Raw genomic sequence first — 16,191 nt, forward strand, 5'->3', positions numbered from 1 at the left:
ATTTGTAAAATGTCATGTGTGTTACCGTGATGATGTTTAGTGTTTGTGTGAATGACACCTTCTGTTCATTAATGTTGTCCTCCTGAGCTTTGATTCGTCATGTGACTCTCATCTCCACTGTGATTGGTTGTTAGTGTATATCAAAGGTACATCACAGATATTAGTATTTCAATAGGTTGGTAATTCAACACTATTTCAGTCAATGAAATACAGTTATTTACTGTAAATTTAACTTAAATCTGTAAAACCTAAAATGTTGCTACCGTATACGGTGAAGTTCTGGCGACCACAGCTGCCGTTTGTTTTACCGTAAATGTTATGGGGATTTTTTTACAGTGAACTCTTAGGTCGGCCTCTTGTATTGAGCCGTTGATTCAGGGAACAGTGATTATTTAACACACACTCCACTCCAAACGCCGTCTTCATTTCAAAAATACATTTAGTTTATTAAACACAGCCAAGCATTTCTAAATTCAGTTCATATTTCAAGAAATTAAAATCCAAGCCAAAATAACAAAGTGCTTAAAAAACTGTAATCACCCTGCCACAAATTAATTTTTAAACTTTTTTAATTTATGAAAGTTGTAGTTTACTGACCCATGCTTGAGACGGTCACACCACAGGACAATTCTGAGATTGGGCTCAAAAATGTAAAGAATCAAAAGACAAAGCAGTTTTTATAACAACAGGTCCATAAGACAAATAAATGTTTAACCATTCACTGCATTTTAAATTATGACAATAATTAATTATTTAATTTGTACCATATCACATCAATAACCCATTGATCTGGAAGCAGAATCAGATTTAACTGTGATTTTCTGCTGTAATAATCAGTTTCACTGGTAAGATCCTCAGAGGGGAAGTTGTGCAGCGATTACCTAAGAATGGAAAGACAGTCTCAGTGAAGGACGTCCTGAATGTGAGTAAATGTGTGTTAGTTACAGGATCAGAGAATGACACTGTTCCTCTGTCATAGTCCAGCTGAACTCTCACACGCTGAGGATTCACTTTAACAGGAAAGACAGTGCCGGGTTGATCTGGGGATTGAGAGCCGTATTTGCTGTTCCAGTACCGCACACGCCAGACATTAGACTTGAAGAAATCCTCTCCCTTCCTCTGGTTTGATGCTGTGGTTATTCCAAGACTCCAGCCTGTACTGTCACCGACCTCCACATCCCAGCAGTGTGTTCCTGAGTTAAAGCCCTCAGATCCCAGGACACACAGACACCAGTCAAACCTCTCTGGATTATCAGGAAGTGTTTCATCTCCATCACTGAGCGACACACTGGTCAGATCAGACGAGAGTGTGAGACGAGGATTTGCTGTGTTTGGATCAAGAGTCAACGGAGCTGCAAAGAGAAGAACATCAGATTACAGGATGAAATATGATCAGAAATGTAAATATAAAACACATATAAAGACTTTCTATACATCCTGCTATCATGGCAATGGTCTCCCAGTTTCTGTCAGAATGGATTGAGGCTTCAGGTTTAATATCATATTCAATAAACACTATTGTATCCTAATACATAAGCAGAGACCATGAGGAACAGACTTCTGTAGTCATTATGAGTTCACTGTATGATCTGATGATCTTCTGAAATACAGTTCAGATTCACTCAGAAACTCGAGTGATTATTAAATATATTTCTATCAGATGTTAATGTTGTGTGTGTTTCTATCTGAAGGATGTTTTGCGCTGGTGTCAGATCTGCTGAGACTCACTGTGTTGGACAGTTTCCAGCATCTTCTTCCAGACTCTGGACCGCAGGTTACCCAGATAACGGGACACATCAATCAAAGCTCCAGAACTCATCCGTGGATCCGGCTGTGGGATCTGGACTCTGGAGGAACATTCAGGAGTCAGAACTGCAGTGAATTTGAGTTCAGATCCACTGAGAGAAGAGATACGAGCAGCTCACTCACCTTTCCATTGAGGCGTTAAAGTTCTGGAAAATATAGAGTTTGAAAACATGTTAATATCTTATCAAACACTCTCATTGTCAGTGAGGCTCAAGTTGTTTTATGCTCAAAGAATGAAGCCAGATTGATTGGTCACCTTTAGAAACGAGACGTCATTGGCTTTCATCATCTCCTCCATGTCTCTGATTGTGTGTGAAAGAGCTGAGATGTGTGTGTTCATCTCCTCCAGCTTCTCCTTCATCCTCTGCTTCTTCTGCTCCTCTTCCTCCCTCAGTGCAGTGATTGTAGCTTCTTCTTCGTCTCTGAGAAACTGATGAAGCTTCTCAAACTCTTCTTTAATCTGACGCTCTGTGTGCTCAGCTTGAGACTGAAATCACATCACATTCACTTCAGTCAGCTCTGTGTGAACACACACTCCACTAATGTCAATAATAAACTGTGTGTGTAAATGTTGCGTGTTTAACTCTTTACACATCCTCACCTCGATGTGTTGGATTGTTTTATCACACTCTCCTTTCATTTCTTCTCCATGTTTGAGCTTGTTTTGTAAGGACGTCAGCGCTGTATTAAATTCCTCCTACAGGTTAAGATGAAAATCTGTGAAACTGATGAAGCTATAAGAGGTTTAAACATTGTGTGTCTGGATGTTTTTATTGTTATATTAATATTTTAAAGATGAATGTCTCAGAAGCATTTGGGCCTGACAATGGCAGGACATATATCTTTAAAGGTCCTGTTCTTTGCGATCCCATCGTTCAAGCTTTAGTTAGTGTTTAATGTTGCTGTTAGAGCACTGATGAATGGACCTGATGGCAGGACCTTTCCAGGCAAAGTGCGCTAAGCTGCTGTCCAATCACAACACTGGAAGCGCTGGCCCAATCAGAACTCGTTACGTGGGGACTTCATAGAACAAGGAAATCATCAGGCCGTTTATAGGACAGAGGAAACAGCGCTGTACAGATAAGGCAACTGTGTGAAAATACTGTGTTTTACACGTGAAACATGAACTCATGTTATATTGCACACTGTAAACATTAAAAAAACGGGTCCTTTAAAATTATTTAATTGCAAATGATAAACATCAAGAAATCACCAAACAAATGTGTTTTTTGCAATGGCCAATTCTTTATTATTATATCCATGCAGTTGTAAATGTGTGATTGTACAAATGCAAATACAGGAAGTGAAAGTACACTATATTGCCAAAAGTTTAGGGACGCCTGCCTTTACTTGCACATGAACTTTAATGCCATCCCATTGTTAATCCGTAGGGTTTAATATGGAGTCGGCCCACCCTTTGCAGCTCTAACAGCTTCAGCTCTTCTGGGAAGGCTTTCCTCAAGGTTTAGGAGTGTTTATGGGGATTTTTGCCCATTCTTCTAGAAGCTCATTTGTGAGGTCAGGCACTGATGTTGGACGAGAAGGCCTGGCTCTCAGTCTCCGCTCTAATTCATCCCAAAGCTGTACTATCGGGTTGAGCTCAGGACTCTGTGCAGGCCAGTCAAGTTCCTTCACACCAAACTCCTCATCCATGTCTTTATGGACCGACGCTTTGTGCACTGGTGCGCCGTCATGTTGGGACAGGAAGGGGCCGTCCCCAAACTCTTCCCACAAAGTTGGGAGCATAAAATTGTCCAAAATTTCTTGATATGCTGAAGCATTGAGAGTTACTTTCACTGAAACTAAGGGGCCAAGCCCAACTCCTGGGAAAAAAAACCCACACCATAATCCCCCCATCACCAAACTTTACACTTGGCAAAATGCAGTCAGGCTGGTCCTGTTCTCCTGGGGACCGCCAAACCCAGACTCGTCCATGGGATTGTCAGACTGAAGCGTGATTGGTCGCTCAGAGAACACGTCTCACTGCTCTAGAGTCCAGTGGCGGCTGCTTTACTCCACTGCATCCCACGCTTTGCGTTGCTCTTGGTGATGTAAGGCTTGGATGAGCTGCTCGGCCATGGAAACCCATTCCATGAAGCTCTCTCCGCTGTTCTTGAGCTCATCTGAAGGCCCTGGAGCTGTTGACTCTGCAGAAAGTTGGTGACTTCTGCGCACTGTGACCCTCAGCATGTGCTGACCCCGCTCTGGGATTTTATGTGGCCTAACAGTTTGTGGCTGAGCTGCTGTTGTTCTTAATCGCTTCCACTTTGTTATAATCCCACTAACAGTTGAGCGTGGAATATTTAGTAGTTAGGAAATGTCAGGAATGGACTTATTGCACAGGTGGCAACCTATCACGGCCCCACGCTTGAGTTCACTGAGCTCCTGAGAGCGACCCATTCTTACATTAATGTGTGTAGAAGTGTCTGCAGGCCTAGAGCTTGATTTCATAACCCATGACATATCTATTTTTTCCAAAAATGTTTTGTACCAATGCGGTTACATTAGTCTGAGTAAAAGTAAATAGGTTCCTATTCTATTGTATACACAAATATTACTGTGTGTTTATCACTGTATTTAGCATGAAATGAGAGCCATTGGTCTTACCTTTGTAGATGAAACCACTTCACTGATGGGTCTGAATGTGTGTTTGGCGTGTTTCTCTGAGTCTCTGCACACGACACACACAGGCTGTTTGTCCTCCAGACAGAAGAGTTTGAGTTTCTCACTGTGTAAACTGCAGATCTCCTCAGACTCTGATGAACGCCTCTCATTTCTCTCCTTTATCAATGATTCACACAAGTTTTTTAACTCTAGATTAACTGGAGGATGGCCTTTTGAGGATCTTCTCCTGCAGACGGGACACTTCTGAGTTTCCTGAGTTTTCCAGAACTGTTGTAGACACTCTTTACAAATACTGTGAGTACAGGACAGAAAAACAGGAACCTTGAAGATTTCAAGGCAAATAGGACAAGTAGGATCTTCAACAGATTTTGAATCCATTTCCTCGTCTTGTAAAAGATCCAGTAATCTACAATTATCTTTCACTTTCCAAAATTTGGTTTGAAAAGTAAATAACGATTACAATAAAAATCTAATTTAGAAATACACAAAAATCCTAATGCAAATCGTCATCCTCTGTTCTTCACAACACCGACTCGTTTTAGCTTTCAGTAAAAATGAAAGGTAGAAATAAAAAGATTAGTCACTTCCTGATAATGGTTTTATTAGAGGGTGGAATCTCTGGTGAACTTTTGGACCTTCTGGGGCCGGTTACATAAACCACTAAAACTAATCACAAGCTAGTCATCTTTTCTTTCTTTAAGACTGTTCATAACACTAAGTCATTTATATAAAAATGTACATTGGCATAATTTACTACCAAAAATAAAACTTAATTGATAGTCTTATAGTATGAGACATTAGCAGTTCATCAAAGGACTGTCTCATCCTCCAGCTGTAGTGCTCATGATCTCCACTAGGGGGCTCTCCTCCAGACTCTTGTGCTGTCTTATCATGGACTACATTACCCATAACCCACTGCCTGGACTCATTATGCTTGATTATATTCAGCTGTGTCATTCCCTTGTTTACTCTGCCTATGATTTCAACATTTCTATTTCACATTTAAAACGCATATTGAGAAAATTATTGATAAATGTAGGAAAGTACTAGCCTAGAAAACTAGACGCACCCTAGCGGCAGCAAATTTAATTTTCCGGCATGTGTCGTCTAGCAACTCTCAATACCTATCTGAGCTGTATTCCTCAGAATCTGAAGACTTGGAGTTAAGCTTTTCGAGAGAAAAGAACAAAGAACGGCACTGAAGTCATTTTTAAAAGGGGAAGATGTGTTCAGAGTTTAGCCGACCGGATACGGCGAATGTTTAATCAGTCAGCGAGCTCTGCTTCACCTTCGTTGCTCTGGTTGGTGTAGCGCTATCCTATCGCGTGCAGAGGGAGTTTGAAAGACAACCGTTTATCCGCCCCTCAGATTGAGCCGTCAATGGAGAGTTTCCAGACCAAACATCTGGATGTCTGTCAGGCTTGTCAGGCTAGGAAAGTACAACATTTTATGCAATGTTTGGTGGGTAAGGATTGGGGGGCTGAGAGGATGGCAATGAGAAGTATATATAATGGACTAATACGTTCAGCACTTGATTATGGATGTATAATATATCAATCTGCTTCTGTGAGCGTGCTGAAGGAATTGGACAGGATTCAACATAAGGCATTAAGGTTATTAACAGGGGCTATAAGGTCGACTCCTACTGCAGCATTGCAGATTGAAACGGGAAATGCCCTTAGATCTTAGGAGAATGCAATTATCATTAAATTATTGGGTCAGTATACAAGGACATGATACAGATCATCCAGTAAAAGATCGTTTAAATCCATGGTGGGAAAAAGAAAAGTTTGAAAACAAGACTTTTGGATGGATGAAGTGATGAAAGAAATGTAAATAAATGAGATGCCCATCAGTTTAACATTTCCATGGTCTGTTATTCCCCAATGGTTATTACCACAGGCCGATGTGGATATGTCTCTGTTGGGGAAAATAGACAAGGACAAAGGAGATAGATATAATGCTCAAATGTATATTCAAGGTAATTATTTTAGTTATGTCTTGACTTTTTCAGATGCATCCATAGATATGGAAAACAGAGTAGGAGTGGCATTCACAGAATTAGATTTCAAAATCATAGTTAACAAAATTTCAGATAATTTATCAGTATATACTGGAGAAATGATTGCAATTGTATTGGCATTACAGTGGGTTGAGGATAATAAACCACTGAGGACACTTATATGTTCTGACTCAAGTTCTTCTTGAGAAGAAAGTGGTCATACTGAAAGCAGATCTGATGTATTGATTGAGATCTGTCAGACAGTATATAGGATTCAGATGATGGGGTTAAAGGTTTCTTTCTGTGTGGTACCAGCTCATGTTGGAGTGAAAGGAAATGAGTTGGCTGAGGAATGGGCTAAGGAAGCTACGTTAAAATCAGATGTAGACATGCAAGTTAATTATAGTAAGACTGAGATGAAGTTTTTAATTAAAAAACTGGTGAGAAATAGATGGCAGAAACAATGGGAAGAGGAGAGAATAGGAAGATGGTTTTATAATATTCAAATAAATGTTGATAATGGTAGAACAAGAAGAAGAGGAAAGGAAAAATCAATTCTATCAAGACTTAGGGTGCTTTCACACCTGCCTCATTTAGTTCGGCTGAATCGTACTAGAGTTCGTTTCTCTCTTTGGTGCGGTTCGTTTGGTGAGGTGTGAAAGAGCGATCGCATTCGGGTGCGCACCAAAAGCGGACCAAACAAGCGGACCGAGAGCTCCTTGAAGAGGTGGTGCTTTCAAACAAACTCTGGAGCGGTTCGTTTGTGGTGAGAACGTGATCCGACCTCTAACAGAACCAAATGCAAAAGTACTGATCATTTTTGGACTGAACCAGCTGCCGTAGTTAGCTGCGCTGACATTGTGTGCATGACATTATTACCTGATAGATCGTTGGCAATATTTTCGGAAGATGGAAGCATGTCAAGAGTTAATAATTAATGCACGGCTCCTCTTGAAGTGATGAGCGATGCGCGGTCGCCGTCTGCAGTGCATTAGAGCGTTGTTTTCACGTCGCATCCGCGCTTCATTATAGAAATGTATTGTTTGCATACTGTGGTAAATACACACAGTGTAGGAGATTATGGCCAGGGACAAAACTGGCCCGCGCAGTCGTCTCTCCATAGCGTTATTATAGTTTGCTGGCTTTGCCTCTTCTGTTGGAATTTTCCCACACTGACCAATCGAAAAGCAGTTTAGGAAATGCGCCATGGCCAATGAGTGATGTGGATGTTGTCACGTGCCTGCGTATTGGTTCGTTTCAACTGGTTTGGACCAAAGCAATCAGTGTGGTGTGAAAAGGAACCAAATAATCTGAAAAATGCAACAATGTATAATTGTTTGCCCTTGGTTCGGAACAAATGAACCGAACTAGAGATGTGAAAGCACCCTTAGATATGGACATACAGCACTTAACAGGACCTTGAACAAAATAAACATAAGACAAGAGTATGTGAATATTGGTTTTTAATTTGAAAAGCTTGATTTGGTAAATATATTGCACAAGAGTTTGACTGATGATTTATTTATGCTATATTTAGAAATGACTCATTTGGATAAAAGTATATAAGTAGTATGTTGCGATCTTGAGCCACACTCCTAATCAGCAGGTGGCAGTAATGCACCTGACAACTAATGCCAACCACCAAAAAAAAATTAAAGAAGAAGAAGATTTCTCTTTCATACCCTGTGGAGAAATCATGTGTCCACTCGCAGGTGTCGTGCTATGAACTCTGACACTATTGAGGATTGTTGTATTGTGTTTAATGAGGGGACCGCCTGCCTCTGACCTATGCCTGTTTGACTTACATTTCTTGGATTGCCCTTTTTATATGTTGTTTGAAGTTTATGTCTGCATTCCTCTGCTGGCTCACCTGTGTTAATAAATTACTGCAGATGGATCCGAACACCTTAGTCTCTTCATCACAAGAGCTTAAGCCTACTTCAGACTGCACGATTTTCAAACTCGTCGGGTCACTGCTCTTTTCACAGTGCACGACTATCTGGGGTATCATTCAGTCACTGCTGTGTTCACACTGCACGATGGTTTGATGACAGGAGTTCACACTGCATGACTGAACAAGAGGAAGAATCACCGACAACTCTCTCCCGTGCACAAACTACGTTTCCCAACCACACGTGCGATTTGATAATTAAACAACGCGAGATCACATGTGCGTCAGACCCAAGCGGCAACCTCCCGCGATCTCTCTTGAAGCCAATACGGAAGTAATGTAAACTACAATTCCTCAACTGGCCACTAGGGACAGGCTCCAGAAGGGAGCAGAATCTCATTGAGCGCCATGTTAAAATTCTCAACTTTAAAGCAGAAAAAAACATGTTTACAGCCTGGTACAAATTGTGGTTTTGGCTTGTAAGGCTAATTTTGATCTTCATGACAACTGTGAGGGGGGTGAATTTTTTTATAACTCATTCGTTTACGTTATATAAAGCCTTAAGTTTCTGCATAATTAAGGGCGTGGTTACAAGTGGATAGCCATTTATCCGCCGCCTATACTCATTGCGTCACCTCAGCTCCGCGTACATCCCGCCTTTTTGCCCATTTTCTGTTATCCGAGAGTGACACGCGATGACTCGCTCACAAGATGGCAACGCCCAGCTCGACCATACTTTTAGCTTCAGAACGGCTTATCAGAATCCTATGGGTGACGTCACGGACACTACGTCCATATTATTTTACAGTCTATGGTCAGACCGGAGTTCTCGCGCGAGACTTTGAATTGTTATTAAAAATGATAAACTGCACAAAGTTTACTTTAAATTGTATGTGCGCTGATTTGTGGAGAAAAAGAAAAAAGAATATGGCGGAAGAAATTGTTGGAGAGACAGAGGGAGCCAGGATTTTGTTCTGCAAAGACAGTTTGAGGTAAAGAAACAATTTTGTAATGTGCTGCTGCTGTGGCTGGATGTGCAAAAGTTTGGCCTTTGTTTCTGTTTGATAGAATTGTAAATATATCTATAAAAATACTGATATTCTGCTCTATAACTCCTCCCTGAACCTCCCGCTGCCCTGTATCTCACTGTCTCATTGGCTGTCGGTCATCGCCGATGTAATTTTCAGTCAGAACGCAGTTCACACAGCAGGAGTTTAATCGCCGAAAGGTCCAGATATTTAGCATGCCAAATATCAAATATATATGTCGGCGACTCGTTGGTGATTCTCTCTGATCGCGTCTTTGATTATTCACACTGTGTGATTGTCACTCGCGTGCACGAGCACCGATTTGCCTATGATCTCGGGAATTTGTCGGCGATTTCACAAAACCTGACAGCGACTCAAAATCGGGAGGAAAAAAAAAAATCGGGCCGTGTGAACAAGGCTTTAGTGTGAGCAGCGCTATGATGCAGGGTGCTTAGAGGAAGCGTTGAGTCATTTAAAGAGGAGGCTCACACCTCAATATGTAACAAACACATAAATAACTAAATTCAGCTTTGTTTTTATTAGAATCAGCAACTGAAAATATTATAGAAGCAGATCTCCTAGAAGTGGTAAACTCCTCACTTCTCTAAGGGACTTTTCCAAACTCCCTTCAAACCGCAGTAGTTAAGCCTCTTCTGAAAAAGAGAAACCTGGATATCTCCAAAAGTTATTTTCAATCAACTGAAAAAATTCTTAAGCTCAAACGGATACTTTTAAAAAAATTTCAATCTGGTTTCCGACCACATCACAGTACAGAGACAGCGCTCATAAAGATTATAAATGATATTCGCTTAAATACTGATACAGGCAAAACATCAATTCTGGTACAACTGGACCTCAGTGCTGCATTCGACACTGTTGACCACAACATACTTCAAGACAGGCTGGAAAACTGGGTCGGGCTTTCTGGGATGGTCCTCAAATGGTTCAGGTCATACTTTAGAAGGGAGAGGTTATTATGTGAGTATAGGAGACCATAAGTCTGAGTGGACATCCATGACATGCGGAGTCCCACAAGGGTCCATTCTTGCACCACTCCTGTTTAATCTGTATATGCTGCCACTGAGCCAAATAATGAAAAATAACAATATTGCTTACCACAGCTATGCTGATGACACCCAGCTCTACTTAGCACTATCACCTAATGACTACTGCCCCATTGACTCCCTGTGCAAATGCATTGATGAAGTTAACAACTGGATGTGCCAAAACTATCTTCAGTTAAACAAAGACAAAACTGAAATCATTACATTTGGAAACAAAGATGAAATTCTCAAGGTGAACGCATATCTTGAGGCTAAAAGCCTGATAACAAAAAAAAAATCACGAACACAAAGCTGTTCATAACGTTATCATTTGCATTTCGCACAGTAACGTTACAAAATCCCATTGATTTGTTCAATGTTAGTTCTAACTTACTTACTCATAGTATTGTAGCCATGTTGCTGCCATTGCACCTTCGTCTTTGCGCTGAAAAGAGTTAAAAGCATGGCAACAATGTGTTAGAGTGAGTTACAAATGAGAAAACGTCATGAAGAACAAATAACAGTTTAAATCAAAACAGGATCTCAAATACTCTGAGTCACTTTGTTCACCCCGGAGCTTCAGCTGCTTTAGTCAAATCAACTAGCATCACATATGATAGAGAAAACTCGAATTCGATTAACAATACATTTAAAACGGTTGTAATATAAGGAATGCGTGAGTTTGCATTAACATTACCTTTTGCTTTAACGTAGTTAACATTAGTGGCGCGAGAGACGTGGAAAGATGGCCAGCGGTCTCAAAAGCCAGCGTTTATCTGTCCGACTGTGAGAAAGCACAAACATATATTTTTTAATTCCCCGCTGACAAACTGTGGTGTAAAACAGCATATTTAACTCCAAATGTTTACATTACCGTTGATAACACTGATGCAATAGCGCGCTTGCTCCTAATGTTAGATTGTTTGCTGGCTAATTTTACACACATCATTACTGAGCTGGTTAATCTTCGGATAAACATAAAAGAGGTACGAGAATAACACGGAACACGTTCAAACATGCCCGAAATATGAATAAATAAGTTTGAAACGCTTACCTGTTGTTTTTCTTGATTGTAGCGCGAGCCGTCCTGCTGAGACTGGACTGAAGGAGGGAAAATGGCGTGGTTTTGTTGCCTCGGAAACTCACTGCGATGATACTTTGACATGAGTAAATGAAATGACTTTAAAAGAGATTAATGTAAGACTGTAGGCTTAATATGAAGTAGATTAATGTATATACTATTGTTTATTTATTTGATCAGCTTTTAGTTATTTAGTTAGCCATAGATGTAATATACTAGATTAAATAAATATCTGTAACTTAGATTGAGGTTTGCTTACAATAATACGTTTTTGAGTTAACATCACACATATTTGTTAAGTTGAATTAACTTTTTTGGTAACATTAATTAAAATGAACTTATTTAATTTAGTGCATTTCACTGTTAGGTTTTACAATTTCTTTCATCACCAGTAGGCTGGACTATTGTAATGGCCTTCTCACCGGCCTTCCCCAAAAAGACCATTAGACAGCTGCAGCTCATACAGAACGCGGAGCAGAAGCAGAAAATATGACCATATCACACCAGTCCTCAGGTCTTTACAATGGCTTCCAGTTACATCTAGGATCAATTTTAAAGTACTATTACTTGTTTATAAATCTCGCAATGACCTAGGACCTCAATACATCGCAGACATGCTGATTAAAGGGGGGGTGAAACACTCAGTTTCAGTCAATCTCATGTCAATCTTGAGTACCTATAGAGTAGTATTGCATCCTTCATATCTCCGAAAAGTCTTTAGTTTTATCATATTTATAAAAGAAATATGGGCTGTACCAAGTCTTTCCGGAAAAAACCGAGCGCCTGGAGGCGTATCGTGTGGGCGGAGCTAAAGAATGACAAGCGCGCAAAGCGGTGACGTCCTCAAGCGTGGAGAAACCCATCTATCTCAGCTAATACAGATAATGATCCACAATCAAATCTGAGGGAGAAATAAATTGAACAGGAGAAACGGCAACATCAGGATGTCCGTCTCTGTGGTATGTACTGTATTTAGGGGCCTTTGTGTGCAGTTTATGAGGACATGATTCGGTTTATGGACTATTGTATGCGGCGAATAGACCTTAGAGGTAGCAAGCAAAACGGTTTTGCACGTCAGAGTCAGAATAGTGTAACGTTATACAGAACAACAATGGAGTAACCGTTAGCGCATTTGAATGACGAAGCACGCGATCGTATCGTTTACTGATGTTTACTCATGCGACGGTAGCCAATAGCAGAGACATTTGAAGTTGATTTACTCACCGGCATCTTCCAAAGCAGGACCGCTCTGTCAAAAACACACTTCTTTGGTATGATTTGGTGAAGTCCTGTGACAGCAGTGACCGTGGAAATCCACTTTGCGACGCGACTGAAGCGATGCCTTGAAGCTTCCCGTCATTTCTGCGTTCAAATCGGTTCAAATGCAGCGCTGCTTTCCCGGAATGCTGTGCTGAAGCGTTGAAGTCGCTCGACGTCACCCATAGGAATAAAGTGGAGCGCGGCGCGACATAAGTGTTCACGGACAACTGGATCTGCACCTGAGAGACTGTTTACAGCGTGCATTTCCTCTCTCTCCCTCTAGTCACACGCGCGCGCACCCTTCCGGGAGAAGAGCCCGTACGGCCCATACAAGGACCTTCCGCTCTATTTAACGTCAAGTAGACCCATACTCGAAAAAAACTCGCCGAAACTTGTGAGAAACCGGAAGGAGTATTTTTAACACAGAAATACTCCATCAAACGTCCAACATTAGTTTTTGAAACTTTGTCTATGTTTAGGATGGGAATCCATGTCGTTAAAGGTGTAAAAAGCTCTGTATGCATGAAACAGCATTTCACCCCCCCCTTTAAATACAAACCCAACAGATCACTCAGATCAGCAGGATCAAGTCAGTTAGAAATACCAAGAGTTCACTCAAAGCAAGGAGAGTCTGCCTTTAGCTATTATGCCAGCCGTAGTTGGAACCGGCTTCCTGAACAGATCAGATGTGCTCCAACAGTAGCCACTAGGCATGTGCCGATATCAATTTTTCATGTTGCGATTAATTGCTGAAGTTATCACGATATACGGAATTATCACGATATTGAAATAAGTTGCAAAAAAAGTGTTGCCATAGCATAACAGCTTTAAGAACTATTTTTGTAATAACAAAAATAACTGAATGTTTAAATACAATGCACCAAAAATATATACAGCTCTGGAAAAAAATGGTTAAGTGGTCTCTTGATTTTTTTCAGAGCTGTAAAAGTACAATTTTCAAACAGATTAAAGTGCAAAAGAATTAGGCTATACAGAACAACAGGTAGGCTAACTAAGGTCTCATTATTTAATGCATTAATTAAAGATTGAGCAACAGCTACATTTGGTACAAAAAGTAGGCTATAATGTTTTTGGTAATGTTAGTTAAGAAATACTGATCATTGTTAGTTTTATCTTAGGTCCATTAAAAAGTTATTTTGATTGTAATGTTATTAAACAGTAACTAAGAAATTAACATTACTGAGAATGATCAATTCTTTATAAGTATTTTTCATTGTCAGTTTGGTAATAATGAATTATATTGTTAACCAATGAAGTCGTATGTCTCAAAGTTTTACTGAACAATAACAAATAATTAGAGTTCTAATTATTAGGGCATGTTGTAGTCCAGATTAAAACATAAAAATGTTTAAATTTGAAAATAAATAGTCTATTAAGTCTTTAAGTATTAAGTATTTGGTGCTGTGATGAACAACATTGAGATTACAAAAAACGAATGGCTGTTTTAAAAACTACACGCGGTTTTTGTTTGTTTGCGGGTTTCCGGGGTAACCGCAGCATTCTGCAGTTCATCAGCGCCCTCTGCTGTCACTGAGCGGCACTTCAGCAGCGCGTCTCCTTCACTAGTTCATGTGCTTCTCATTTACACCTGAGCGCGAGCGTGTCCCTTTGACGCAGAATATAGCGGTGTTGAGCATTTATACGGTTGATGGGCAAAGTATTCTTGAGTATTCAAAGTATTCAAAGGTCACGACCCCTACAGAAGCCCATCTTGGACCGACTTGTAAGGTCAAGAAAACATTGCAAACCTGCTCCATCAACTATTTTAACTGCCCTTTTTTTATTTTAATTCTTACAAATGATGTTCTTACTTATTTTGTATGTTATCATTATTTTAATTAATTTCTATGTAAAGCACTTTGATTTGCCATTGTGTATGAAATACAGGGAGTGCAGAATTATTATGCAAATGAGTATTTTGACCACATCATCCTCGTTATGCATGTTGTCTTACTCCAAGCTGTATAGGCTGGAAAGCCTACTTCCAATTAAGCATATTAGGTGATGTGCATCTCTAATGAGAAGGGGTGTGGTCTAATGACATCAACACCCTATATCAGGTGTGCATAATTATTAGGCAACTTCCTTTCCTTTGGCAAAATGGGTCAAAAGAAGGACTTGACAGGCTCAGAAAAGTCAAAAATAGTGAGATATATTGCAGAGGGATGCAGCAGTCTTAAAATAGCCAAGCTTCTGAAGCGTGATCATCGAACAATCAAGCGTTTCATTCAAAATAGTCAACAGGGTCGCAAGAAGCGTGTGGAAAAACCAAGGTGCAAAATAACTGCCTGTGAACTGAGAAAAGTCAAGCGTGCAGCTGCCAAGATGCCACTTGCCACCAGTTTGGCCATATTTCAGAGCTGCAACATCACTGGAGTGCCCAAAAGCACAAGGTGTGCAATACTCAGAGACATGGCCAAGGTAAGAAAGGCAGAAAGTCGACCACCACTGAACAAGACACACAAGCTGAAACGTCAAGACTGGGCCAAGAAATATCTCAAGACTCAAGACGATTTTTCTTAGGTTTTATGGACTGATGAAATGAGAGTGAGTCTTGATGGGCCAGATGGATGGGCCCGTGGCTGGATTGGTAAAGGGCAGAGAGCTCCAGTCCGACTCAGACGCCAGCAAGGTGGAGGTGGAGTACTGGTTTGGGCTGGTATCATCAAAGATGAGCTTGTGGGGCCTTTTCGGGTTGAGGATGGAGTCAAGCTCAACTCCCAGTCCTACTGCCAGTTTCTGGAAGACACCTTCTTCAAGCAGTGGTACAGGAAGAAGTCTGCATCCTTCAAGAAAAACATGATTTTCATGCAGGACAATGATCCATCACACGCGTCCAAGTACTCCACAGCGTGGCTGGCAAGAAAGGGTATAAAAGAAGAAAATCTAATGATATGGCCTCCTTGTTCACCTGATCTGAACCCCATTGAGAACCTGTGGTCCATCATCAAATGTGCGATTTACAAGGAGGGAAAACAGTCCACCTCTCTGAACAGTGTCTGGGAGGCTGTGGTTGCTGCTGCACGCAATGTTGATGGTGAACAGATCAAAACACTGACAGAATCCATGGATGGCAGGCTTTTGAGTGTCCTTGTGTAACCGGTCTTCCCTCTGCGTTGTGTAGGGTGGTAAATTAATGAGTCTTGGCATCAGGAATCACTCATGGCATATTTTATTTCGCCTGCATGAATAAAATAAAATTTTATCAAGCTGGAGATTTCTGTGGCCTTCTTTCACAAGTTTGCCTCTCTTCAGTCGCATTTACCGCAAACTGAACTACATTTAACACTTAACTTCTCTCATATAATGAAATCAATAGTGCTCACATATTTCATTAAAAAAAACATCTGACATGAATTTAACAATAACATGAGTGAAAACATACCTGCATGAATAAAATGAAATTTTATCAAGCTGGAGAGTTCTGTGGCCTT

The 16,191-nt window shown here is 40.6% G+C and overlaps 1 protein-coding gene across 1 annotated transcript; it reads right to left on the bottom strand.

Annotated features, from left to right (window-relative positions):
• Positions 1–807: 807 nt before the first annotated feature.
• LOC137092164 (nuclear factor 7, brain-like) lies at positions 808–4,809 on the bottom strand. The gene is made up of 6 exons (XM_067456424.1): positions 4,414–4,809; positions 2,408–2,503; positions 2,063–2,293; positions 1,930–1,952; positions 1,729–1,847; positions 808–1,352 (listed from the first exon to the last, which is right to left on the bottom strand). Exons 1-6 carry the CDS (start codon positions 4,807–4,809, stop codon positions 808–810), a joined length of 1,410 nt encoding a protein of 469 aa, XP_067312525.1.
• Positions 4,810–16,191: the final 11,382 nt, after the last annotated feature.

The sequence above is a fragment of the Pseudorasbora parva genome, chromosome 11, assembly GCF_024679245.1.
Source record: "Pseudorasbora parva isolate DD20220531a chromosome 11, ASM2467924v1, whole genome shotgun sequence".
In the NCBI taxonomy this organism is placed as follows: Eukaryota; Metazoa; Chordata; class Actinopteri; order Cypriniformes; family Gobionidae; genus Pseudorasbora; species Pseudorasbora parva.